Raw genomic sequence first — 27,989 nt, 5'->3', positions numbered from 1 at the left:
TTAGCGTGCTTTTTTAGCATTTGAGAATGGTGCCGTTCATGGTCAATTCTTGTGCTGTCTCCTATGCTGTAGGAAACAGCTTGAGAGAATACTGTAGAACCTTGTTGACGCACTTCCTTTACGTATGATTTCCGGGCACCAACATTCATGATCGAGAAAAAAAAAAAAATCACACAGTATAGTTCCACTTCTGTTTTACCAGTTAATATGTAGATAGAAAACACTCTCTTTTGCCACTAATGTACATCACCAAACTGCGATCATATCTGTTTTCCAGCTGCTAAATCACATGGGAACAAGAAAAGGCACGATTGAGGGCAGTAGCCGCCCATTGCGGCAGCTTCTCCGTGGTAATCACCCTCCCATGTCACATGGAAACGCCCGCTCGATAAGCTTCCTCACCGATCTGTTTCACAGCGCACATGGCATAGTGTCATTGGAAGCATACTGCACGCTTTTAATACGTAGTAGGTAAAAGCAGCTTGCCTTCGTTTCCTGCAGCAGGTGGCCCGTTGGGAGGGCCATATTTTGTTCTGCTGGCATCAGATATTTCGCAGCTCGATTTCATTTCAGTTTGCCATCGCTGTTTTAAACAATAAGCAACGGCAAAGTGCTCAAGCCATTCAAATCCCACCAGCTTGATGTGCATCAACGTCTCAGGTCGCGAATATTCTTGCCAAATGGGCACATCAAAACTTCCAGCCAGAATGCTCTCCCCATTGAAGCTACTGACCCACACTGAATTCGAGGAGTGCAACCGTTGAATGGCAACTCCAGCAATTTTTTTCCCATGTCATGATAATTACACTTTTATGTTCCTGAGATCCTCCTGTCATATGTTGGATAGTAGAATTTCTCTACAAATCCGAAAATATTAAATATGCAAAAAAGCACAACAATGAAACCAACACCCGGTTGATCAGTCAAGCGAACCCCCTTTGTGTGATGTAAACAGCGGCCTTTGAAGAGCAAATGCTCCGGTGATTCTTGACCTTGCCGGATCATTGGCACAATGTCTTCTGTTGACCATGTCAACTGTACCAGCTCTTCAGAGCTGTTAAACAGTGACAGCTGCAATTCCGGTGAATTCAATAGCCATGAATCACCGTTCGCATTCGACCTGCCACTACAAGAGCCAGCATGTTACAACATGAAGATAAGGGGTAGCCCAGATATTATACGTGCTGCTTGCTCTTTTAGGTGTTTTACTACCCATTCTCAAGGAAGCGTGTCACATACTTACCATAATGTTTTATGCAGCACGACTTTCAACATTTGTACATCAATTTCTAAAGCCCACGATTTCCCCGGAAGGACACCTCTGATGGTGAAAAAAATTGACCGGTGCATTTCTTTACATTGGCATTGTACAGCGACTGCTCCTTGTTCGCTTGAAATAAAATGGTAGCCATGCATAAGTGACCTAAAGTAAGGTCAAAACATAGCAAAGCACGCAGATTGTATGCATATAAGCACCGTCGCTTCACTTCGAGTCCCGCTCGTACAAGCGACTGGACACCTTCGAAAACAGTGAACAGCAGAGTGTGCGTTGTTATGCTGCCTACGTATCATTCTTGGTACTCTTTTCATGCACACAATTCATGTGTTCCATAGAGTAGACATAAATTAAGACTTTGCGTGTACGATCATTCATTCAGAGAATGTGTAGTTTTCTCACAGAAATGCCGATGCCAGTACTGACACTGCTGGCAGCTGAGCGAGGCAGTTTATGCTGCTGTATCGAAGGGGCCTCCGCTTGTTGCCCGTTTGAAATAAAAGGCAACCAGTGCACCTTGGAAGCTAAATATTGAGTTAGCTTAACAATACATGTCAAAATACACCCATGTATATATATATATGTACCTATTTACTCACGTACTGATCGCACCCCTGAATTTTGTCTTCAAAATTCGATTTTTTCTTCTTTCCCATGTAATGATTGGACCCCGAACTTGTCGCAGCGATAAGTCATGTGCCAAGTCTAGCTAATGATGACCGCGCTTACCATCTGTCGAATGTTGTCAAATGCTACGCAAACGTTTCTTGAAGACATACCAAGCGGTCTGCACGCACCAAACATTATTAAGCAGATGCCCCATTTCATTCCTTTCGTCACTTTCCGCACTTCCATGAAACAAAAAAAAGCTACAACCAAACTTGCCTTGGCTTTATTATTTGTAGGTTTTGTAATGGTTGTGGTCAACAACAACAAAAAAGGCGCCTTTCAATTCCTCTCGTCTGCACACGTGGGCATGCAACATATCGCGAGTGGAAACTATAGTAGCAATTTACAATGATACGTTAGAAGTGTACCCTATTCATACACCGACACAGCTAATACCCGTGTCACACGGGCCTTTGGAAGGCCTTCCAACTGATAGTCAGTTGACTCAAAGGTCAAGTTCGAGCTGCTACATGGGCGGTTTCGACGGCCGCCGAGTCAATAGTCTATCGAGTCAACGGAGCACCTTACAGCTCTATCGAAATCTCGATGGCCTTTGAGCGACGGAAACGGAAACAGCGCGAACATGCCCTCTCGTTCACAGCGTGCTCCAACTCACGGTTAGAAAGAACAAATCAAACCAAAATACTCTAAAAATACTATATATGAGTGTTATCAATTATTCCGTAAAGTATTTTTGCCACTTGATATGCGCGAACTACACACACTCTCAACAACAGCGACGTGCAGCGACGCAAACGTTGCCGCAGTTTCGCTACTCAACAACTTAAAAACTAAACATATATGTAAGGCAATGTATAAACAATTGTTTTAATGTATAAACAAACATAAAAGAAATTATAGTGATTTTAAGTGGTTTTAATGCTGTTTAACTTTTTGTGACATGAAAACGAAAATAAAGATACGCAACGCCACACAATTTGGCGAGAAACGCCGGAACCACTCAACGGCCTTTCAAAAGTGCCGTGTAGCAGTGCGACAACTCCTTTGAGTCGATAGAGTTCTGGCGTTTCGAAGGCCGTCGACTGGAAGGCCTTCCAAATGTGCCCGTGTGACACGGGTATAAGATATTTGGCTAAAATATTTAGCTTTACCTTTAGTGGAAACGTGCCGTATTAGGAAAGTAGCGAAGACAAATGCCTCAGTTTCCGCATAATGCCCGCCATGTGTTTCTATGTCACTGGCAGCTAGTTGCGCCCATCTCTGTTTCTGTCCCCTCAAAGTGGACATGGCTACGTTATTGTTGCATACTTGCTGATATTAACGATCTTATTCATTACTGATACGGAATAAACTGTCTCAGTGCGCGTAATGTACTCACGAGAAGAACAAAAATCGCGTTCGGCTTGCTCTGCCAGCCACCATATTTGTTTTGGTGTCTCGCACTGTTAAAGCGGCAGCCGCCTGCTTGTTGACCTGTTGTCATCCCACGGCAAACGCGCGAAGAAAAAAATATTATTTGCGGGAAATTTAACCCGCATAATGATCGCACCCCTGAATTTGCGTCAATTGTTTTTACAAAAAAGTGCGATCATTATGTGAGTAAATATGGTAGTCACATTTCATTTAGGGAAGTGCCTCGAGAACGGCAATGCTCCGATATTGATAATGCACCATTCTGTCACTTCTCGCTTTTTCTGTGTGCACTGTACGATATGAACAATTTCTAGGGGCGGGCAAATATTCTATGTTGTCGAGTATTCGATCGAATTATTCTTTACAATAGAATCTCGTTACAACAAACTTGGCAGGACCGCCGAATTTAATTCATTAATTTGAATTATTGTAGTACTGAAAAACCATTTTCATGTCAGTAATGTAACACAACGAAAATTACATACCTTTGCAGCAGATGTGCATGTTCGTACGTAAATAATAAATGAGAATGCTGGGCACAGTTTAACTGCAATTTATTGCGTGAAAAAGTCTGTAATCTTGTGGCGAGTAGACAGCAAGCTCTGCTGGACGAACACCTCCACATCCTCGACCTTCCTCTGAACGTCATCGGGGGCATCATTACAGCGCCCGAGGAATTATTGCTTCTATTCTAGAAAAACTAAAACATCTGAGCTGGAAACAGTCTCTTCCTCTTCATGTGTTGATCCAGTGTCGGCATCGTCTTCGTCACTACTGCAATCTTCTTGTTCACGCACTTCATTCACAATGTCTTCATTGGTGAGCTGCAATGCAGTGATTTGGGCTTGTTGGTATGACATCGGGAGGCTTATAGTGCGTGGAACGACCGAGACGAAAGGTAGCTGTGACACACACAGGTGCTAACTTGCAGCAATCTTTATGTTCGAGCAAAGAAACCCCACATATATACAACTCTTTCGCATGCATCATCATACATGCGCCATTTACAAAAAATGCCTTACACTCCATTACGTAAGTAAGCTAACTCTTTGCGGGAAAGGGCAATTGATGGTTTTGAAACATAGTTATCTCCAAGCCTATCAATCATTTCTGCTTCGATAATTTCGCGAGTTAATCTTCCTCAGGCTCTTCCCACAATGGAGCAGTCTCTATGCTGGAGCACACGTCGAGTGGTCACCATCATCTGCCCCGGCAACAGTGCACATGCAATGCCTGCAGTGAGCGTCAAGGAACCCACCCCATTGAGGCACCTTCCGCTTTGCCCCACATAATTTTTCCCACACTTTAAAGGAAGGTTGTAAGCAACTGCTACTGCACATTCAATAAACGGTTCCTGGTGTTTCTTATTGCACATGCGCTTGTCAGACAGGCCTGGTCTGTTAGTCTGCACAGACATTGCAATTTTGTAGAAACTGAAAACACAACACTAACATTCGCATGTTGACCTAATTTCTTTAAACGGTGTGATAAGCCGTGGATATACGGCCTATGGGCCTAAATAAAGATTGTCGCAAGTTAGTGCCTGTGTGTCACGTCTTCCTTTCGTCCTTGTCTTTTCACGCGCTATAAGCCTCACATTCGTTGGTGAACTCTGCGGATGTAGCCGCCGTGCTGTCGCTGTCAATGTAATCATCGAAGGTCACCGCGGTGTTGACGAGGAGCTTCTCGGTAAGCTCATTCCACAGTTCTGGGTTGAGCTCCTCTGTGTCCTCACAGTCTTGTGGCGTCAGTGTAGCCTTTCACCAGCAGTTGCTCATTGTGCTTGCCTTCACGTTCCACCACAACCCTGTAAGCATTTCTGCACCTTGACGGATGTTTACCTGTGTGGGCAGCTTCAGTCGAATATTGATTAGGAGGCACTGCACAAGACGCTTCAGAAATTCTGCCTTCACACATCTGATGATGCCCTGCTCCAAAGGTTGGAGCAAAGAAGTACAATTTGGAGGCATAAAGTCAAGTTGCACATTGCTCAATATCATGTTCACGATATGCGCCAAGCAATCGTCAACGATGAGAATTTTTCTGTCTTCATTGTGACGTCGAGCTGCAGCAGCCACTGAGTGAACAATTCTCGTGTCACCCACGCTTTTTTGTTGGAAGTTCATTGTTTTATCAGGCAACAAGTGATAAAAGAACACCGTTTTACGCCATTGAAAATGTCGTCTGGAGAGAAAGACTATGATCTCTTGAAATCGCTCGTTCCACTAAGTAACCGCACTCTTGGCACCTGCTGCCTTTTCTTAGCCACAAGCAACCTGCCACGCAACGCCATTCCTTTTCTGGAAGCGGTAAAGCCATCCGGCACGTGCATCGAAACCGGAGATGTCCAAGGTGGCTGTGAACTGTAGCGCCTTCTCTTGAATAATCGGGCCTGACAAGGACACATCGTTTTGTCTGGCATCCTTAAACCACGTGAGGGCATCGTCGTCGACGTTCTGGTACTAGTTGCCAAGCCGCAAGGGTTTTCTTGAGGGAGTCAGCTGGGACTCTCGATGCAATTGCATGATCTTTTCCCAATCCTTGAGCATTGTTGACGGGGGAATATCACGCTCCCTGCACAGTTCAACTTGCTTTCTTCCAGCATTCATCTGCTTCAAAATGTTCACTTTTTCTTTGAGCGAAAACTGCCGTCGCTTCTGTTTAACACGGGGCCAGGAGGACTCATTGTTAGCAAAGTGAACGCCACAACACAATCACAGCACCGATAACTTTGCAGCTCCTGCTGATCGCTATAAACGTGGTGACGCTAGGCCTATGACGTAGTAGGAGAATCTGAACATGACCATACACGACGCTCATGCTGATGCCGATACTGCTGGGGCTGTACCCATTGAAACGGGTTTCCCAGTGCATGGCTACTGCTGCTGCAGATGATGATGATGATAGGTTAAGCCTCAGGGATTCGGTACCAAAACGTCAACGGAACTTCGTAATAACGAAGCATCCTGGTGATTACGGGATTAAATTACGTAGGTTATTCTGAAATATTGGGTAATCTGAAATTTGTAGTACTGAAAGTTTTTTACCTTGAAAATATAGGCATTTTGGCAGGGATTTAAAAAATTGTAAATCTGAAAATTTTGTTAATGCGGTGTTTGTAGTAATGATATTTTACTGCATTCCTGATTTGCTTTGATTTGAAATCAGGTATCTGACATTTTTGAATTATTCGGCACTCCCGAATAGGCAGCCTGGAGCCATGGACTGCCGGTACAAATACTTATCTCGGTGGCTATGCTTATGTGTAATGGCTACCATACAACGACAAAAAAGCTCGAAGGCTTCTTGTTAAACATTTTTGTTAAACATGTTAACATTTTTGTCAAAGAGCCCGAAATTTGCGGCGCAAAAGAGCAAAAACAGCGCTAGCATCCAACGAAGTGCTGGAGTCCGCATTGCCATAGCTATCAGAAGAAATTGTACCTGAATGACAATAACGTTGCAACGATTCATGCCTATTTGTGCCTTTTGAAGCCTTTATTCTTGCGTTCACCGCCGCGCATAACACATCGCACTGGCTGCGGGCTTTCATAATTGTGTAGTCGCCATCCTTGTTCACGTCTATAGCAGCCGCGGTTTCTTCAGCAGCAGTTGTGGCAAAAAGTAGTTTCATTTTGACTCAATACGTGCATCGGCCACGTGCTTAAGGAAAATCTGCGTAGTCGGCATTCATGATCGCATAGACAGCGACTGGGGTTTTGTCTCCAGTTGTTGCAGTGAATGGTAGTTCTGTTCTGACTTGGTGAGTGCATCGGCCGCATGCCTTAAGCACTGCAGAGTCGCCGGTCATAACCGCAGCCGCAAAGCCATGGTTTCCTCTGTAGCGATTGCGGCAAACAGTTGTTTCCTTTTGACTGTCTAAAGCTGTCGGACATGAAGAGCACCAGATACATCGTGATGCACGTGCAACCTGTTAGCGATCAGCTCACTGGCAAAAAAAATAATCGGGATGAATTCGTGGCAGTGCAAAGTGTGTCGCAAATGAAGGTGCGCGCCACGGCCGTGCTGCGAAGCAAGTCGCGAAACCTCGATCGCGGCTGCAAGAGCCAATCAATCACGAGGTGACGAGAATTGCAGCTTCCGCTTTTGTGCAAAATAGCAAAAGGATTTTCTCATCCATTTACTAATAAATGCCTGTTGACATAGTAGTAAGCATTTGCTTATTGTTTTCTGGATACCCTCGAAAATGCAACATTTGGTTCATTTGGACTGGGAGATTTTTTTTCGGTACCGTGAAATCCGAATTAATGAGGTTTTGCTGTAGTATGTTATATATATTATTCGAAAGCTTCGATTCAGAATTATTCAACCAAATCACTATTCGCTTCGAATTTGCTTGGAAGCTCAAATTCACTATTCACCCATCGCTATTTAATTTAAATTCATAGGCTCAATACTTTACAAAATTAGTTTTCTTCATTCTAATGGCTTGATTACTTCAGGTCAGTCGCTGAGGTCCACCGGTAGTAGGCGCACGAATTTGGTGAATGAAAGCCCCAACCTTAGCTTAACACAAAGAAAAGCGACTAAAACTGTGTGTGCAGCTGGCGAAGGCTGACGTTTGTGCCGCCAACAACCCAACGCCTCTGCCACCCATCACTTGCTCGTCCACACAGAACATGACTTCTCACGCCAAACACTAGCTCACGATCGCCTGCTCCTCGACACTCATCTGCCATTCATTCAGAGCTTGCTGTGCGTATGCTGCTGTTTAGATCAAAGCACAATGTGTCTAGTAGGTGAGGCAAGGCAGTTGGTTCGAATAAATTAACCAAGCTCATTTGTAAAAAGTCTGAAACTCTCAAGCCTGCTGTTTTGAAGAATTGATGGAAGTGTGCAGAGGAACGCACCTAGCAAATTTAATTGGAGATCCATTGACCTCAAAACTTCACCAGAGTTGCTTGCTTGCTGAAGCCACAAGAACAACATAGGTCTCGGGCCACACCAGCTCGGCATGCGTCGGCGTATCATGCTGGAGCAATCACGCTGCGCTTAACAAAACATGGATCTCTGCTACTATAGTTGAGTCTGCCAAATTTTTTACTGACTTCAGTTCGTATGTTTCTTTGTGTTTTTTTTCCCAAAATGTGTGAATTAGGTTCTGCTGTGCACAGGTACTCAAGCCCTCTGAATGCATTGTGGCTGTGGCACACACCTAGCTCTTCCATATGCATTGCGTGACAGGAAAAAATGTTATCAAAGGACACTGCTAGTTGTATTGCAAGATCCGCTTGCATAAAAATAGTTTCTTTTCATTGATGTTGAAATCTCTTGCTAACCTTGGCTGGCTATTCCAAGCTGGCCTAAAGTTGCACCGCTACCAGTGCTCATGCTGAGTTGAGACATTGTAGTCGGTCATCTGTCTGTAGCACAATCTTCTGGTTTACAGAGGACGGTCCAGAGCTTCCCACAAAGGTCAATGAAGAATTTCGACCGTTCATTCGTCGATTACCAGAGTTCAAGTTCTGGTGAGTTGTGCCTTAAGCTCATATGCCATACTACTGCAACCGCTCGGTGTTGTCATACACAGCACTCCTTGAAACCCTTTTATCAACTAGTCAAAAATCCTTCAATTTCATTTTTTGCTTAACCTAGCAGGTATAATTGGAAGATCTTGGCACAAACCTAACGGCTAACATCGAGCCAACTGGTTCTTGTAGAAGCCGAACTAGCTTTGCATTGGGGGAGGCACACAAATAACTCATTCTTGTGATCAAAATTTGGTAGTTTATTTACCGTAGTAACTCAAATCTAACGCGCACTTTTTTTTTTCATTAAAATGGTTTCAAAAATTGCGTGTATGTTTGAATCGAATACGACCCTACATCTGCATTACCATATCGGCATCAGCATTTCAATATGGCCACCTCGTATGCGCTTCAAGCCTAGCTGCCGTATCTTCCTCTATGGGCTGTAGCAAGTGTGCTTAAGTTAATCTACGAATATACTGTCTGTCTTGCCGATTTCTGCTTTTGCTCTGTCAGCATGGACGTGCCTAAAGCCTCTCCATACATGTTTTCAGGCGCTGGCACGTAGATAGAGGGGATTTTGAAGTTACGACTGCGAAGACACCCCATGTTCATCATGACGCCACGTTTAAAAGGAATGTGATCATAGTTCCCGAAACTTGCCTGCAAGACTGACGCAAACAGAAGGAGAGGTGTTCTACTTTGGTAGCTGCTGCCTATGGCGTGGCCGTGTGGGCTCTATCTTGAATGTAAGCTACAATGGGGGCAGAGTCTACGCGTCTGAGTAGAGCGAGGACAGATAGCTTCATGTGCGCTGTTTTTTCGTCACTTAGCTCGTGTTGAAGCGAGAGACAGCATGAAGGTAAATTCGCTCACTCCTGCTACTACACTTCCCCACTCCAGCGTTTTGATAGAGTTTCCGCAGTTATTGAGTGAGGCGTGTTCATGTTTTCTTGTGCGTGCGTGACACCATGCTTGTTAATTTCATTCGTAAGCGAATTCATTGCAATTTATTCATTGCAACTTTAGTGTATTAGGATTCAATCTTTGTGTTTCCAAATGAGGGAAAGTTGTATTTCTATATGAAAGCATGAGGTGCGCAGTACTGTAAATTTCTCACACATTTTTTTTTTTTTTTGTCACCGAAAACAAGGGCATGTTGCAGTTGAGTGAATACGGCATGCATGGTTCATTCCTTTGTACAAAAAGAATCTCCTGCTACACTCAATACCAACACATAACCAACAACGAGAAGAGCTAACTGATACATTCGGTCCTCATAAATAAACAATGTAAGAGGGCTCTAAAGTTTTTAAACAGGTTCTTGCAAAGCTCACATAGGCTTGCTGAAGCTAAGAATTACTGATGTCTTATGGCAGTGAGCTGGGTAGTTGGAATTCCAACATTTTAGACATTTCCAGCGCTTTAGGGGAAACAGGAAAGCTGAGAAAGTAAACAGAACTTGGAGCATACAGCATCCTCCCAATCCTGTTGTCTTTTCTCAGTTTTCCTATTTCCCTTTAAAAGGAGGCTTTCGCTCAGAGCCTCTTTTCTAAATACATGGGAAAGGAGGCATCATTTTTCTTGGCAGCCACTGCACCAAATTTGATGAAGTTGTTGCATTTAACAGAAAAAGTTAAGATCTGGTGACTGTTGCGAAATTTTGACTTAGGTTGTCAATTTTTGAAATAAGTGACAAAAATTGCAAATTTAAACTATCAAGTTTACAGCTCTGTAACTCAGCAATAAATAATGATATCACAATTCTGTAAAGTGCACCTAGTAATACATCTAAACCGGACAAAACTGATATGTTATACGTGACTCTCAAGTATACCAATAATCTGTCAATAAAACTGTTGCAAAACACTTTTAAACAACGTAACATCACTTGAGATATAAATTTACATATGAAATTTGTCCATTTTAGATATTCTAATCGATTCAGTTTACCGAACTGCAATATCTGTTCTAGGGGCTGAGCTACAAATTTGCAAATATTGTGCTCCTATTCTGTTCAAACTTACCAATTTTTGAAACTCTATTTAAAAAATTCAGGCCCTAACTCAATATTCCGCTTCCAACATTCACTAGAATTTAGCTTTCTCTCTCAGATGCACTAAATTTCATTAAGATCGGTCCAGTGGCTATCTCAGAAAAGCGTTTCTGGATTTTATGTGCATTCAAATAGGCAGCATCGGAGTTGGGCCTGACCTCAAGCTTTGTCTTAAGCACTGAAAATGCTTCAATTTGCTGATGGCTGTTTATAGGTTGTTTAATGTGATATATCTGGAAACATTCATGAATCCTACTAGGTGATGAGATCATCATCATCATCAGCCTATTTATGTCCACTGCAGGACGAAGGCCTCTCCCTGCGATCTCCAGTTACCCCTGTCCTGCGCCAACCGATTCCAAATAGCACCAGCAAATTTCCTAATTTCGTTGCACCACCTAGTCTTCTGCCATCCTCTACTGCGCTTCCCTTCTCTTGGTACCCATTCTGTCACTCTAATGGTCCGACGGTTATCTAATCTGCGCATTACATCACCTGCCCAGTGCCATTTTTTTCTCGTAATGTCTATTAGAATATCACCTATACCCGTTTGCTCTCTGATCCAAACCGCTCTCTTAAAGTTATGCCTAGTATTCTTCGTTCCATCGCTCTTTACGCGGTCCTTGACTTGTTCTCAAGCTTCTTTGTTAGTCTCCAAGTCTCTGCCCCATATGTCAGCACCGGTAAAATGCACCGCTTGTATACTTTCCCTTTCCTTTTCAGTGATAACGGTAAGCTCCCAGTCAGAAGCTTGTGATGTCAGCCGTATGCGATCCAACCCATTTTTATTCTTCTGTGAATTTCCTTCTCATGGTCAGGGTTCCCTGTGATTAGTTGACCCAAGTAAACATACTCCTTCACAGACTCTAGAGGCTGGCTTGCGATCTTGAACTCTCGTTCCGTTGCCCCGTCATTTATCATTATCTTTGTGTTCTGCATATTAATCTTCAACACCACTCTTACACACTTCCTGTTAAGGTCCTCAATCATTTGTTGTAACTCGTCTGCAGTGTTGCTGAATAGAACAATGTCATGGGCAAACCGATGGTTGCTGAGGTATTCGCCGTCGATCCTTACTTCTAAACCTTCCCAGTTTAATAGCTTGAATACTTCTTCCAAGCACGCAGTGAATAGCATAGGAGAGCTTGTGTCTCCTTGTCTGACCCCTTTCTTTATAGGTATCTTCCTACTTTTCTTGTGTAGGATTAAGGTGGCTGGGGAATCTGTGTACATATTTTCCAGGGTAACGTAAGCGGTCTGTACTCTTTGACTGCGCAATGCCTCTGTGTCTGCTGGTATCTCTACTGAATCAAATGCTTTTTCATAATCTATGAAAGCCATATAGAGAGGCTTATTGTACTCGGCGGATTTCTTGATAACCTGATTAATGACATGGATGTGATCCATTGTAGAGTATCCTTTCCTGAAGCCAGCCTGTTCCCTTGGTTGACTGAAGTCCAGCGTTGGCCCTATTCTATTGCAGATTATCTTGGTGGATATTCTATATAATACTGGGAGTAAGCTTATGGGCCTATAATTTTTCAATTCTTTAGTCTCTCCCCTTTTGTGGATTAGTATAATGTTTGCATTCTTCCAGTATTCGGGGACCCTTGAAGTCGATAGACACTTCGTATGAAGACCCACCAGTTTGCCTAGCATTATGTCTCCTCCATCTTTGATGAAATCGGCTGTTATTCCATCCTCTCCTGCCACTTTTCCCCGTTTCTTGCCTTGCAAGGTCCTTCTGACCTCATCTATAGATATAGGAGGAGTTTCTGTATACTGTTCATTATTGTTTCAAATAGAGTACTCCTGAGTCCTTTGGGTACTGTACAGGTCAGTATAGAATTCTTCCACTGCTTTTATTATACCTTCGAGATTGCTGATGACGAAATTACATTACCTAACTACTGTATTCATCCAGAACAAAATGCAGCCGGTAATTCAGACTGCCTGAGGTCTCCCCCAATGTGCTACATTTTATTGCAATAGCAATTATATGGACACTTCCAGGTGTATTTCCATCGGCGTTGGCGGCATCGCCGTGATGTTCCGTATAAAATCCAAGTGCAATGGCATCATGGCCGCACACCATGCGCTGTAGCTGTGAGTGAAAGTGTGTGAGGGTGAGCTGATGATGGCGGCGTCTACCATTGTATGTAACGCACCAGGGAGAGTGAAGGGGAGGTTCAACTCCAGCAGCAGCTGCGTATGGCGCTGCTGAGCGAGGCTGCATCTGCAATGAGTACCGAGTCTAGGTGTGCCAAGGTCCATTAGCATTGTATGCACTGTGTTCTCGCCGCTTAGTTCGGATTGAAGCAAAAGGCAGCACGAAAATTAATTTGCTCACTGCTGCAGCCACTCTTCCTCATGCCAGAGTTTTTACGGCAAGTGTTCGCAGTCATCGAGTGAGATGTGTTTGTTTGCCTGTGCGTGCGTGACACCATGCTTGTTAATTTATTTAAGTGAATGTTTAAGAGCTTATATGACCGATAAAACTTCCTCCTTCGTTTAGCTGTCTAACGAGGCCACCTTATCATAGAGAAGTCCAGCCCAGGGGATCTTACATGCCTTAAGACTCCCTTGATTTGTTCGCGATAGACGGGTTTGGCTGATTGTGATAGGTAGCACAATGTACCATTATCTCAACGGTTTTAACATTGGGGTTCCGGAATCTCGTGTAGGCATGTGGCCATTAACGCGGCTAGGTACAAGAGATATCTTTGATGAATTTGAACAGATGGACCTTTAAGGTTACAGAATGGGTGCCAAGAGAAGGGAAGCACAGTCGAGGATGGCAGAAGACTAGGTGAGGCGATGAAATTATGAAATTTTCAGGTGCCAGTGGGATATCGGTTGGCACAGGACAGGGGTAATTGATCGCAAGGAAAGGCCTTCGTCTTGCAGTGGACATAAAATAGGCTGATGGATGATGATGATGAATTTGCTATCATAATCAATGCTTTGCCTTTTGGGTGTAACTGCGACTTTTTGAAGCGAAACTTTCTTTGCCTCTTCCTTCGACTTTTGACTGCTGCTGCTGCCGTGGCTCTCTTGCACGCCATGTCCAGGGGTGGTTCAGAGCACATATATACAATAGTCAACTGATAAATCACGACACCGATAATCCGGACATGCTCAGTAAGTCAGACAGCTTCACAGCACCGCCAATGGCCCCATAGACGTCATGTATAAAGACGACCCATATTTGAGACAGCCGCCAGCTCTACATTTGATTATCCAAACTCCGTCCATGGTTGTGGTGCATCCCGACACTGCCTCCATTATCTCCTCTGATAACCTCGTGGAGACATCAAGTGTGGTTTCAGGGATAAGAGACATTAAGTATAGCCTCAGAGTATAGCCTCAGCTATATGGTAATCTCTGAGGCTGTGCATTGGTCATAGCACTGTGCCTCAGCGATTTAACTGCAAATGCCAATCTTGGAGGCTTTGTCTGAATTGTGAGGTCGCTTCAACATCGCAATCTTCACATCCATCTGGCACTGCCACGCATGGCCCGCTCTTGTTTGTTGAATTTGCCTTCCCAACAGCACTGTGCTGGCTCCATGAAGTCTTTCTCATGAAGTTATAGACAGTGCACGTCAAATAGCAGCAACAGTGCCCTCACAGTCCGACTGTGCAACTGAAGAGCCTGAACTGCCACCTACCACAACGAGCTCAAATGCGGACATCACCGATGACCTGCTAGGCTGCAGTGTGCCGATTCCTGCTGACATTACATTTGAAGCCTTTGCAGACGTTGACAGCTCGGGTGTCGTGTGCCTAACTAGGCGATGACGAAACAATTGAGTAAGTTCTCCCTCCGTCAAACAGCTACTTTGACTCAGATGACGATGAAGATGTGCCATGTGCCTCAGAGCCTTTACATGCAGATCTGATTTGAGCCTTTGGAGTCCTTGCCACGGTGGTATAATAGGAGAGGTGGCCAAACGAACTCCACAAGCGCGTCGCCACACCTCTAGAGTTTCTACAGCACTCGCCAGGTGGCGAAAGGGGGTTTACGGGCTCAAAGATGCGCATTGCAAGCTTTCGCTGTGCTGTAAAAGGTCGGTTATTATCACACTTTTGCTGGCTTGAAAACCTTGTTTATGTTTTTAATAGTTTGTAGAGGCTGTCTGCTGGCCTTACCCACAAAAATAAATGTACCAGGCTCTATGGAGCTTAAAAATTTCTAATTGGCGCGAGCGATCTCAACAAGACTGACAAAGGGGGCCAATCGCAGGGGATGCACTTGTACTTTTTTGGAAGCGTGATAATTCTTACCGGCGAATCTACAGCATAAAAAAATATTTGGTTTTCGCGTCATTTTGGGTAGCACTGGGCTTATGCACGTAGTTTACTTATGATTGCCTGGCTCTAACTAAATTACACTGGTGCGCAGTCACCAATTGTTTAATTATTGTTCAGCTCCCTCAGAACAGAAGAAAAGTCTGCAACATAAATGGAACAAAACAATTTCATGGGCAGTTGTGAGCACAATGAAGCTACGATAGTGAGCGAATACTTGTTCAAGGTTTCAGTCCCACGGAGCAAGCCAGCTGTCCTCCTCCCTTCAGGTGCCTGCGCCAGTAGCGTCGGATGGCGAGCGCAAATGTTCACACGCCGACGAAATGCTGGAGAGTGCAAACGGCGGGAGTAGACGCCGTTCTGTCCAGACAGAGTGGTGCCGCCTTGCCTTCGTATTTGCGGCCGACCTTGGTTGACCACTCTGAGCAACAACGAACACAAAGGGCGTGAAACACGTAGTGAGCGCTGACTGTTGTAGACGCCACGTATTGAACTTCCCTTGGGATGTGCACTGCAGACAGATCACGCACGCTAGAGCTTCTACAAGGAATATTGTAATGTTGCAGAACGCATCCATGAACTTTGCTTTTTAAATCAGCCTGACCTCCCATGGTGCTTTAATCTTTCGGTAATGTGCTTGCAACATAACGACTCCTCGATGCAACGTTCTTCATTAATAATAGTAACAATTTATATATATATATATATATATGTATATATATATATATATATTGGTTAACACACCAACAGTTGTTTTGGGAAGCCAGTAGATGCTGTTTCTTCATTATTGTGCACACTAATAAAGGATATTACTATATTGTAATAAGCAAAAACAAACAGGCGTACTTGATCATGAACATATCAAAAAAGATATTTGTGTAATATGTGATTCTTTTGGCAATGACACATTAGTCACCATATAGTTCACCCGCCGTGGTTGCTCAGTGGCTATGGTGTTGGGCTGCTGAGCACGAGGTCGCGGGATCGAATCCCGGTCACGGCGGCCGCATTTCGATGGGGGCGAAATGCGAAAACACCCGTGTGCTTAGATTTAGGTGCACGTTAAAGAACCCCAGGTGGTCAAAATTTCCGGAGTCCTCCACTACGGCGTGCCTCATAATCAGAAAGTGGTTTTGGCACGTAAAACCCCAAATATTATTATATTACCATATAGTTCTCAAAACCAATGTGTATCCAGCAAAATAAAGAAATAAAACAATCAAATAAACAATAAATAAATGATGCGTATGTAGTCAATCTGCAAGCGTAAATCTGCGCGAGAAGTCCGTTTTATACGATGGTATCCATTCAGTGTTATTGAAGACCTCTCTGGCGTGGGCACCACAACGCGGAGCTCTTTCTCAAATGTCAGAGACATAAAATGTAGTTTCATCATCATCATCATCATCAGCCTGGTTACGCCCACTGCGGAGCAAAGGCCTCTCCCATACTTCTCCAACTACCCCGGTCATGTACTAATTGTGGCCATGTTGTCCCTGCAAACTTCTTAATCTCATCCACCCACCTAACTTTCTGCCGCCCTCTGCTACGCTTCCCTTCCCTTGGAATCCTTTCCGTAACTCTTAATGACCATCGGTTATCTTCCCTCCTCATTACATGTCCTGCCCATGCCCATTTCTTTTTCTTGATTTCAACTAAGATATCATTAACTCGTGTTTGTTCCCTCACCCAATCTGCTCTTTTCTTATCCATTAACGTCACACCCATCATTCTTCTTTCCATAGCTCGTTGCGTCGTCCTCAATTTAAGTAGAACCCTTTTCGTAAACCTCCAAATTTTTGCCCCGTACGTGAGTACTGGTAAGACAGCTGTTATAAACTTTTCTCTTGAGGGATAACAGCAACCTGCTGTTCATGATCTGAAAATGCCTGCCAAACGCACCCCAGCCCATTCTTATTCTTCTGATTATTTCAGTCTCATGATCCGGATCCGCGGTCACTACCTGTCCTAAGTAGATGTATTCCCTTACCACTTCCAGTGCCTCACTACCTATCGTAAACTGCTGTTCTCTTCCGAGACTTAAACATTACTTTAGTTTTCTGCAGATTAATTTTTAGACTCACCCTTCGGCTTTGCCTCTCCAGGTCAGTGAGCATGCATTGCAGTTGGTCTCCTGAGTTACTAAGCAAGGCAATATCATCAGCGAATCGCAAGTTACTAACGCATTCTCCATTAACTCTTATCCCCAATTCTTCCCAATCAAGGTCTCTGAATACCTCCTGTAAACACGCTGTGAATAGCATTGGAGAGATCGTATCTCCCTGCCTGACGCCTTTCTTTATTAAGATTTTGTTGCTTTCTTTATGGAGGACTACGGTGGCTGTGGAGCCGCTATAGATATCTTTCAGCATTTTTACGTACAGCTCGTCTACACCCTGATTCCGCAATGCCTCCATGACTGCTGAGGTTTCGACTGAAAGTAAATGCTTTGTAGGCAACGGACAGTAAGCTGATCGGTCTATAATTTTTCAAGTCTTTGGCGTCCCCTTTCTTATGGATTAGGATTATGTTAGCGTTTTTTCAAGATTCCGGTATGCTCGAAGTCATGAGGCATTGCATATACAGGGCTGCCAGTTTCTCTAGAACAATCTGCCCACCATCCTTCAACAAATCTGCTGTTACCTGATCCTCCCCAGCTGCCTTTCCCCTTTGCATAGCTCCCAAGGCTTTCTTTACCTCTTCCAGCGTTACCTGTGGGATTTCGAATTCCTCTAGACTATTCTCTCGTCAATTATCGTCGTGCGTGCCACTGGTACTGTATAAATCTCTATAGAACTCCTCAGCCACTTCAACTATCTCATCCATATTAGTAATCATATTGCCGGCTTTGTCTCTTAACACGTACATCTGATTCTTGCCAATTCCTAGTTTCTTCTTCACTGCTTTTAGGCTTCCTCAGTTCCTGAGAGCATGTTCAATTCTATCCATATTATACTTCCTTATGTCAGCTGTCTTACGCTTGTTGATTAACTTCGAAAGCTCTGCCAGTTCTATTCTAGCTGTAGGGTTAGAGGCTTTCATACATCGGCGTTTCTTGATCAGATCTTTCGTTTCCTGCGATAGCTTACTGGTATCCTGTCTAACGGAGTTACCACCAACTTCTATTGCACACTCCTTAATGATGCCCACAAGATTGTCGTTCATTGCTTCAACACTAAGGTCCGCTTCCCGAGTTAAAGCTGAATACCTGTTCTGTAGCTTAATCTGGAATTCCTCTATTTTCCCTCTTACTGCTAACTCATTGATCGGTTTCTTATGTACCAGTTTCTTCCGTTCCCTCCTCAGGTCTAGGCTAATTCGAGTTCTTACCATCCTATGGTCACTGCAGCGCACCTTGCTGAGCACGTCCACATCTTGTATGATGCCAGGGTTAGCGCAGAGTATGAAGTCTATTTCATTTCTAGTCTCGCCGTTCGGGCTCCTCCACGTCCACTTTCGTCTATCCCGTTTGCGGATGAAGGTATTCATTATCCGCATATTATTCTGCTCTGCAAACTACTAATAACTCTCCCCTGCTATTCCTCATGCCTATGCCATATTCTCCCACTGCCTTGTCTCCAGCCTGATTCTTGCCTACCTTGGCATTGAAGTCGCCCATCAGTATAGTGTATTTTTGTTTTGACTTTACCCATCACCCATTCCACGTCTTCATAGAAGCTTTCGACTTCCTGGTCATCATGACTGGATGTAGGGGTGTAGACCTGTACAACCTTCATTTTGTACCGCTTATTAAGTTTCACAAGACCTGCCACTCTCTCGTTAATGCTATAGAATTCCTGTATGTTACCAGCTATATTCTTATTAATCAGGAATCAGACTCCTAGTTCTCGTCTCTCCGCTAAGCCCCGGTAGCACAGGACGTGCCCGCTTTTCAGCACTATATATGCTTCTTTTGGCCTCCTAACTTCACTGAGCCCTATTATATCCAATTTACTGCCCTCTAATTCCTCCAATAGCACTGCTAGACTCGCCTCACTAGATAACATTCTAGCATGTAGTTTGAATGCCTGTAACACCTGCTGCCTATGTAGTTTCAAGTGCGGCGGAGCAGAGAGATGAGCCCAGACTACCCCTACTGCCAGCTTAGGCAAAGCAGTGGCAACTCGAGAGCCATTGCGTAATGCGTGGCACAGTGGCGAAGCGGTGCCAATTGGCCACCTCTCCTATTCTACCACCATGGTCCTTGCATCGGCGAACAGAGACAACACAAAACTGACAGAAATACAGGTGGACTTGTTTGCACGGAAGCGGAAGTGTTCGCAGCAATGAATCGATCACTTGTTCCTTGCACAGGGGCCTTAAAAGGTAAATAAAATGGTAACGTTGAGCTTAGTGTCACAAGTTGGCGGCGCCGCACTCCCCGTCCTCCTCTGTCTTCTGCATTGGATTGGTGCAGCTTGCCATGTGGTTACGCTCGCATTTTCAAGCACAGATTGGCATGTGCCTACTTTTCGCACTGGGATTTCAACAGGTTATTCGCTGCTCATACTAAAAGGCCTCGGCTAGCGCAGACATGCTTTTTGCCACGCACTTACTGTGTTAGCACAGATAGGGGTGCACCTGCTTTTCGCACTGGGATTTTATTGCTCGCTGCTCGCACTTAAAGACAACGTGAGCGTCGGCAAGTGCAGAAGTGCTTTGCTGTGGCGTTACCGTGTATGTAAGCATGGAAGAATGCCGGAAAACATTTATACAAGCAAAGCATCAGAAAACTATGCTTTATTTTCCTTTATTTTGTGATGTTCTTTCACACTGCAGACAATTGACTGCCACCGCACATGGGTGTGGTGGCAGTCAATTAATGGCCACACACGCTGCAAAGATTTAGTTCTGCATTTGTTAGAAACGACCACTCAGTGCTACCCGTATGAATACTTTCCTGCACTTGTTAGAAGCCCTCGCTCTGTCCAACCCAATGTGAAGGTACATCACAAAGTAAAGGAAAATAAATCATTGTTTTCTTATCCTTTGCTTGTACTTATGAATGTTTTGCGGCATCCTGTGTGCCTACATGCAGGGTAAGCCCACGGCAAAGTGCGACCGGCGAGTGATCTGTTGAAAGCTTAGTGCAAAAAGCAGGCGCACCCCAATCTGTGTTTGGAAATGCAAGCGCAAGCACGTAGCGAGCACGAGCAAAGAAGAGGAACAACGAGCGATCTGATGAAAGCTCAGTGCAGAAGAAGCCAGGCACACACCAATCTGTGTTCGGACAAGCGCACACAAGCATGTGGTGAGTCATCCCAATCCAATCTAGAAGTGAGAGGAGGAGGGGGACTGCGGTGCCGCGAACTTGTCGCACTAAGCTCAGCTTTATTAATCGTTTTTTCGGACATTAGATAGTTAGGACTTATGTAAGTTCCCCGTGGAGTCCGAATTATCAGTTGTCGACTGTACATGGACGGAGCGTGGCAGTATGGAAAGGCAACGCGAGAGACTCGTTTGGACATTTCCACCGCGTCGCACATGCACAGTGCCATTTGGAACTACCTAGCCATTACCACATTTGCCTCTTGACAGCTGTAATTGTCCGTGACCCCCACAAAGACATTGTAGAAATGGCAATGCTTACCTTTCTACTAACATGCAAGTCCAGAGGTGAGGTAGATAGGATGGTATAGAGGCGGTAGGGAGAGAAGGCAAAGAATGGGTAGAACCGATGCAGTCGTGAAACAAGTGAACGACAGTCTTGCCACTCTTCACTCGCAGTTCCCATACAGGGGTAGAGGGCGGGATAGGGAAAAGGTGTCGTGGGAAGGCAAGGAAATGCTACTACTACAGACACAACAGTGGTTGTATGCAAACTGAAGGTACAGTACCTTTCTACTAGTTCTGAAAAATAAACACCATTCAAATTTGTCAAGCGGACAATTGACACAGGACGAGCAGACGCTAAGTCGCATTAAAAGATTGTAGGGTCTAGGTGACACAATGGAAACGGTCGCATGTCAAATCAACACTTCTGTGACCACCACGGTAGCCTTGTGGCTATGGCATCGGCCAAGGTTGTGGGTCCTGCAGAAAACTAAAGTAATGTTTAACAGTCTCGGAAGAGAACAGCAGTTTACGATACGTAGTGAGGCACTGGAAGTGGTAAAGGAATACGTCTATTTAGGACAGGTAGTGACCGCGGATCCAGATCATGAGACTGAAATAATCAGAAGAATAAGAATGGGCTGGGGTGCATTTGGCAGACATTCTCAGATCATGAACAGCAGGTTGCCGTTATCCCTCAAGAGAAGTGTATAATAGCTGTGTCTTACCAGTACTCACCTACAGGGCAGAAACCTGGAAGCTTACGAAAAGGGTTCTACTTAAATTGAGGACGACGCAACGAGCTATGGAAGGAAGAATGATGGGTGTAACATTAAAGGATAAGAAAAGAGCAGACTGGGTGAGGGAACAAACACGAGTTAATGACATCTTAGTTGAAATCAAGAAAAAGAAATGGAGGCATGGGCAGGAGATGTAATGAGGAGGGAAGATAACCGATGGTCATTAAGAGTTACGGAAAGGATTCCAAGGGAAGGGAAGCGTAGCAGAGGGCAGCAGAAAGTTAGGTGGGTGGATGAGATTAAGAAGTTTGCAGGGACAACATGGCCACAATTAGTACATGACCGGGGTACTTAGGGAAGTATGAGAGAGGCTTTTGCCCTGCAGTCGGCGTAACCAGGATGATGATGATGATGATGATGATGATGATGATGATGATGATGATGAAGAAGAAGAAGAAGAAGAAGAAGAAGAAGGTTTCGGGTTCAATCCACACTGCGGCAGCTGCATTTCAACGGGCGCGAAATAACAAAACCCTTGTGCGCTTAGATTTAGGCACAGATTAAAGAACACCAGTGTGTCAAAACTAATCTGGAGTTTTCCACTACACCGTGCCTCATCATCTGATTGTTTTCTTGCTTAGAACCCTTTTCGTGCACGGTCAGGAGTGATGGCATGTCCAGATAAACCGACCTTTGGTCAGCATTGCCGATTTGCGCTAGTTGGAAGTTCTTGGACTTGCACAGCGAAAATAATGTGGCGCTGGAAAGCCACATCAACCCAACCAACTCGCCCAGCAACAAGTTCTACTCATCTGATTGTGGTTTTGTCATGTACAGCTGCATAGTTCAATTAAAATTTAACACTTCTGCCAGGATGCAATGTGCCATGTGAGGCAATGACATTGCTCAACCCTCTCAGGGATTATGAACAATGGTGCACAACACTGCCTAAAGATAACACGTTTCCCTGTTTGTTCTCTATACTACACAGACAAACTGCAGTGGTTTACACAAGGTGATGTCCATGAGTCTTGTTTTAGACTAAACGCTGGAGAAATTAAACATTTGCCATCAACATCACTGCTAATTAGCTATACAAGGAAATGGCACAGAGAGCTTTGCTTGCATAAATTCCCACACTGCGTGGGATCCGCATAATTTTTTTCTGCCTCTAGTTATTCAACCATGTAAGGGTTAAATTAACGAAGGTTGACTGTATTTTGTTCTCAAGCTGTCGCCTGCACCAGACGGAATTTATCCAGTTGGGCACAAGATTCTCGTTCATCCAGCCTTTCTCATGGCATCTCATGACTCCATTTTTTGGCAGCTCCTCACCTTTAGACACTGTCTTGCGCTTGAAGATGACATAGGGCGGGAGCTTGTGTCCGTTTGCTGTGCACGATGACATGATGGTTACTCATATTTTCTCGTTGCCAGTGGACCGGACATAAACTTGCTTAGAACCCTTTTCGTGCACGGTCAGGAGTGATGGCATGTCCAGATAAACCGACCTTTGGTCAGCATTGCCGATTTGCGCTAGTTGGAAGTTCTTGGACTTGCACAGCGAAAATAATGTGGCGCTGGAAAGCCACATCAACCCAACCAACTCGCCCAGCAACAAGTTCTACTCATCTGATTGTGGTTTTGTCATGTACAGCTGCATAGTTCAATTAAAATTTAACACTTCTGCCAGGATGCAATGTGCCATGTGAGGCAATGACATTGCTCAACCCTCTCAGGGATTATGAACAATGGTGCACAACACTGCCTAAAGATAACACGTTTCCCTGTTTGTTCTCTATACTACACAGACAAACTGCAGTGGTTTACACAAGGTGATGTCCATGAGTCTTGTTTTAGACTAAACGCTGGAGAAATTAAACATTTGCCATCAACATCACTGCTAATTAGCTATACAAGGAAATGGCACAGAGAGCTTTGCTTGCATAAATTCCCACACTGCGTGGGATCCGCATAATTTTTTTCTGCCTCTAGTTATTCAACCATGTAAGGGTTAAATTAACGAAGGTTGACTGTATTTTGTTCTCAAGCTGTCGCCTGCACCAGACGGAATTTATCCAGTTGGGCACAAGATTCTCGTTCATCCAGCCTTTCTCATGGCATCTCATGACTCCATTTTTTGGCAGCTCCTCACCTTTAGACACTGTCTTGCGCTTGAAGATGACATAGGGCGGGAGCTTGTGTCCGTTTGCTGTGCACGATGACATGATGGTTACTCATATTTTCTCGTTGCCAGTGGACCGGACATAAACTTGCTTAGAACCCTTTTCGTGCACGGTCAGGAGTGATGGCATGTCCAGATAAACCGACCTTTGGTCAGCATTGCCGATTTGCGCTAGTTGGAAGTTCTTGGACTTGCACAGCGAAAATAATGTGGCGCTGGAAAGCCACAAGCAGCTCTTTGAATGTTTTGGGCAGCTTTTGCGAAATCAAAGTTCGGCGGCGTAAGGAAAATCCAGCACGGCACATGTAACGATAAATCCAGTGCTTGCTCGCTTTGAAGACGGAGCTCGGTAGCCCGTTTTCTCTTGCAAGCTCCTTAGCATTTGCCTGCATAAGCTACACGTTCGCAGTTAGATGCGCAGCTCAGTGTTGGCATACAAACTCCGTCAGGGCGAGTTTGATTTCTGGGAATGTCCCACTCTTTGGGCCACGAAAGCTTCTTCGCGTTCCTCTGCACACGAAACGTGCTGCCTTCTGTTGACGACATCCGCGAATGCTTCGACATTTGCTTACAGTCATGCTGAACGCAAAGGCTGCACTCACATAGGGTAACAGCGGCGACACTCAGTTTAAGCAGATTGCAAACCCATTACACAGATAGAACATGAAGCACGCATTGGGAAAGTACACTAACTAAATTGGCCAGTTTAGGCACTCTCCAACAATCTCACTCGTTTCTCATGATGCTGCCGGCACTGTAGGGCCTTGTGTCAATGGTGAAGGTGAAAGTAAAAGTTACGCCTGCATGGCGGCCCATGCGTCGCGCTCCCCCATGAGGCTTTCCACATTTCTCTTCCAAACTCCCTTCATTGTGCCGCGCAGGTGCGAAGGGTAGGCTCACTTCTCGGAGTAGCATGAGAAGCATCGGCTGGGGTTTGAAGCTCTCACTATACGTCTAGACTGAGCATCACCGGCACTGTGATTACTCCAGACTGACGCTACAGATGCATACGTAAAGCTCATATGTACGTGTGTGAATGTCAGGGAATGGGGAAATGCAGCATAGGTGCTGATGTTGTGCTGCCAATAGCATGGTGGCTGCGCTGTTATGTGCTGGTTCATTTTTTTTTCTGATACACTCATTCGAAGTGCAGTGTATGCTGCTTGAATTAACTTTTAATAATGTTGCCACCATCACCATAATTTTAGCAATGGCTTTTTCTGAAATTGACCATAGGTCAGCAAAATAATTTGACTGCACTCAGCCGAGCTCACTCAGAGTCAGACCCATGGGTCAGTCTTAGTCTGAATGATTCGACCTATGGTTAAGTTTGCCGACCTATGGGTGTATCCCTAGCCAAAATTCAAGCAGATGTAATCGCATGCAAGCAGAGAGCCAAAGAAAAGCAAATCAAGCAGTTTTTACAACCACTGGGCAGTAAAATGCTGTTTTTACTGTAGTTCAAGATTGCACGGGCTGCTTTGACAGCACCCACTGTTTGCATTTCTTTCACCTTGTTCATCAATGGCTCTTTTCAGAGTCACTTCACTGGCAGATTTACAGAGGGCTGCTACTCCTTCCTTGACCCTCTCCTTCCAAGAAATACCTACAAAGTGATGTTTTCTATATACATTCTGTGTTTTTTCAGGCTGCCCGGTTTCTTGGATGCTTTTAGTCCTTAGGAAGCCTGAAAGATCGAACATTGACTGTACACATATTTATAGAAAGCACACACTGAGCTATACCCATTTGATTGTCCTTGGTCAGAAAATTCATTTTGCATGGTCCACAGTCACTAACATTGTCGTCCTTGTTATGTGCCACCTATGATGGTGCATTAGTAGCCCATGTGGTAACTTTCCTTTTCAGCCTGGTCTTGGTCTCTTGGTCTCTTGGTCCAGCAGGTTTTCATTTGCCAGTAAAAACATGGAAAGTATAAAGCAAACTTCCCTGTACTTTTCACCAAGACCATCACGTCACGGTGCCACATATTTTTCACGGTGCCATCACATCGGTTTGATGTCAAAATTTTGAAGAATTTTCTCGTACTTTGGCGATTTTCGTACAAAAAGTTCTGGAAAGCTACTGGGGTAAGTTTTTATTCTTTTAGAGCGCATGACCACATTAAGGGCCCCTACATAACCCGGACGTTTTTTTTGCTCATTATAAGCAAACACAGGCATCATGTAGAGAGTGCCGTGACCAATACCTCTATCGAATGTGTCAATGCTACGCACCACGGGAACATCACCATTTCAAAAAACTATCCCATGCTCCTTCCCTGGCCTTTCCAGTACCTCCTTGTCAACAGGCTGCTGCAGGTGATGTCACCTGGGGTAAAAGCTGTTGATCGGTCAGTTGTCGACGGACGACACCATCAACATGAGAAGAGCCGACTGTGTGTTCAGAGAAAGGAGGGGCTCATTGCGCACCACCGAACCTTTTGTGAGGCTTCCATTCAGTCGGTTTCGTGCGGAAGGCGATTAGGGGTGGACGATGACGGACCAGCCTTCCTACTGGTGTGGCCACCAGCTGTCACTGCTCTGCCTAGACTTAGTGAGCGCATGCAGCAAGGGAATTAGTGAAAGGGGTAGCGAAGGAGAGCAAGAAACAGCGACGGACACTCGTGAAACGCCTCTAACTTTCTGCCCCACTGAAAAGAAATTCTTGCGGCCATTTGTTCCGAGTATACTAGTACACATCGGCCACTATGTAACCAATGTTAGAGTTCAGGGCGGTTTAAAAGCCCTTCAGCTGCTGTAGGAAAAACTGCCGGGCAGTGTCGGCACACATTCTTACTCTATTCACACATGACCCACAGCACCACTGATGCAATATTGCAGTAAAGCACTTACACGTTCTTGTGGTACACCACATGGCTGGTTCCACTCAGCAGTGGTATGCTAGAAAAAAAAATGAATATTTGAGGAAATTTGTCCTGCAGCCTAACGTTAAATGAATCGTCCCTATGGTGAGATATCCTAGTGGGGGGGTTTTAACTAGTCTGCTGTGAAGATTTTAGAAATTTGGATAAGACAGCTTTAGACACAAGTCGGCTCCTTCGTTCTGGCAGTGTTTCACATCTGTTTCGGCTCGTCAAGCTGGTGGCAGTAGTGGCTGCGGCACAATTGCAGTATGCTAATACAGCGCTCTCAGATGCCCCTACAAAACATAATAGGCTCTGCTTGATGCTCACTCCTTGGAACACCTCTGCTAGTAATGACAATTTCTTTATTCTGAGTGAGCTCATTTAATCTGGCATCGCTTTCCTTGACGATGTAAATGTAATACTTGAGCAAAACAAAGATGAAAAATTGCAGTTAAAGGGACTAATATCAAGCTCAGGCCATGTCTTTGTACTGTCGTAGGAATGACAAGATTGTGTGTCACATTGATGGAAAGGAGCAGGCTTTTGTTACATAAACAAGGCATTATATGTTTTATGTGGCTGTGAAAGTGACACAAAATTACTTGTGGCATTTTGACATTTGCAAGTAAATGTATATATTCATTATCAGAGGTAGTGAAAGCAGGCTAGTTGACTGGTGAATTTCATGTATTTTATAAGCACAGTTACCATCATTCCGAAGAAATTATGGAAACCTTTCATATTGCAAGATGCAGTAGCATTGCCTGCCTTCACTGCCTCTTGCTGATGTAAGGGTGGGTGAACTTGCAAACAATAACGTGTATTCGGAAGTGTGACATGTTTGCCTGACCTTCTGGCAACCTCTGTGCAGGCATTCTTTTTTTTTTTTTCTTGCAACAAAAATATCCGTTTCAGTTGATCTTAGAATAAATTGCTGTGAGTCGGGGCTTGTAATGTGTAGTCCTCTTCTGTTTGTTGCACCATGTATTAATAACCTTAGTGACAAGTCGACTAGCTAACCAGCTGACCCACTGAGTTACACTACTCTACTCACTGTGTTTATGAGTGCAGCACTTTGTTCACACATATGTGCAACATGCAGACAGATTCCAGGACCTACCGTATTTACTCGAACCTAAAGCACACTTTCTTTCTGATACAACGGGTCTAAAAATTGCATGTGCACTAGAATCAAGTACGAGCCTAAATCTGCACTACCACATTCCCATCGGCATTTCAAAATGACCACCTCGTATGTGTATAAGCCTAGCTGCTGCAGCTTCCTCCACGTGCTGTAGTATGTGTGCTTAGGTTAGTCCACCATCCATCTTTTCGTATTCTGCATTTGTTCTTTGAAGTTGGTTCTTTATTCTATGCTATGAGCATGGAAGTGCCGACTTCGAAAACATGCCAAGTTTTTTTTTTAATAACTACTGTAATCTTAGACACGATCTTAGCAGCGTGGTAC

The 27,989-nt window shown here is 44.5% G+C and overlaps 1 protein-coding gene across 4 annotated transcripts in view; it reads left to right on the top strand.

Annotated features, from left to right (window-relative positions):
• The window catches only part of LOC142576632 (protein RER1), a 57,585-nt gene that overhangs the window by 3,936 nt on the left and 25,660 nt on the right, over positions 1 to 27,989 (top strand). For all 4 annotated transcript variants that reach the window (XM_075686840.1, XM_075686839.1, XM_075686842.1 and 1 more), the window contains exon 4: positions 8,730 to 8,808. In XM_075686840.1, coding sequence (XP_075542955.1) covers positions 8,730 to 8,808 — 79 coding nt within the window. The remainder of the gene's footprint in view (positions 1 to 8,729; positions 8,809 to 27,989) is intronic.

This window comes from Dermacentor variabilis, chromosome 3 (genome assembly GCF_050947875.1).
Source record: "Dermacentor variabilis isolate Ectoservices chromosome 3, ASM5094787v1, whole genome shotgun sequence".
NCBI classification, from domain to species: Eukaryota; Metazoa; Arthropoda; class Arachnida; order Ixodida; family Ixodidae; genus Dermacentor; species Dermacentor variabilis.
The sequence above is the reverse complement of the archived record's forward strand: the minus strand, read 5'-3'. Positions and strand labels throughout refer to the sequence as shown.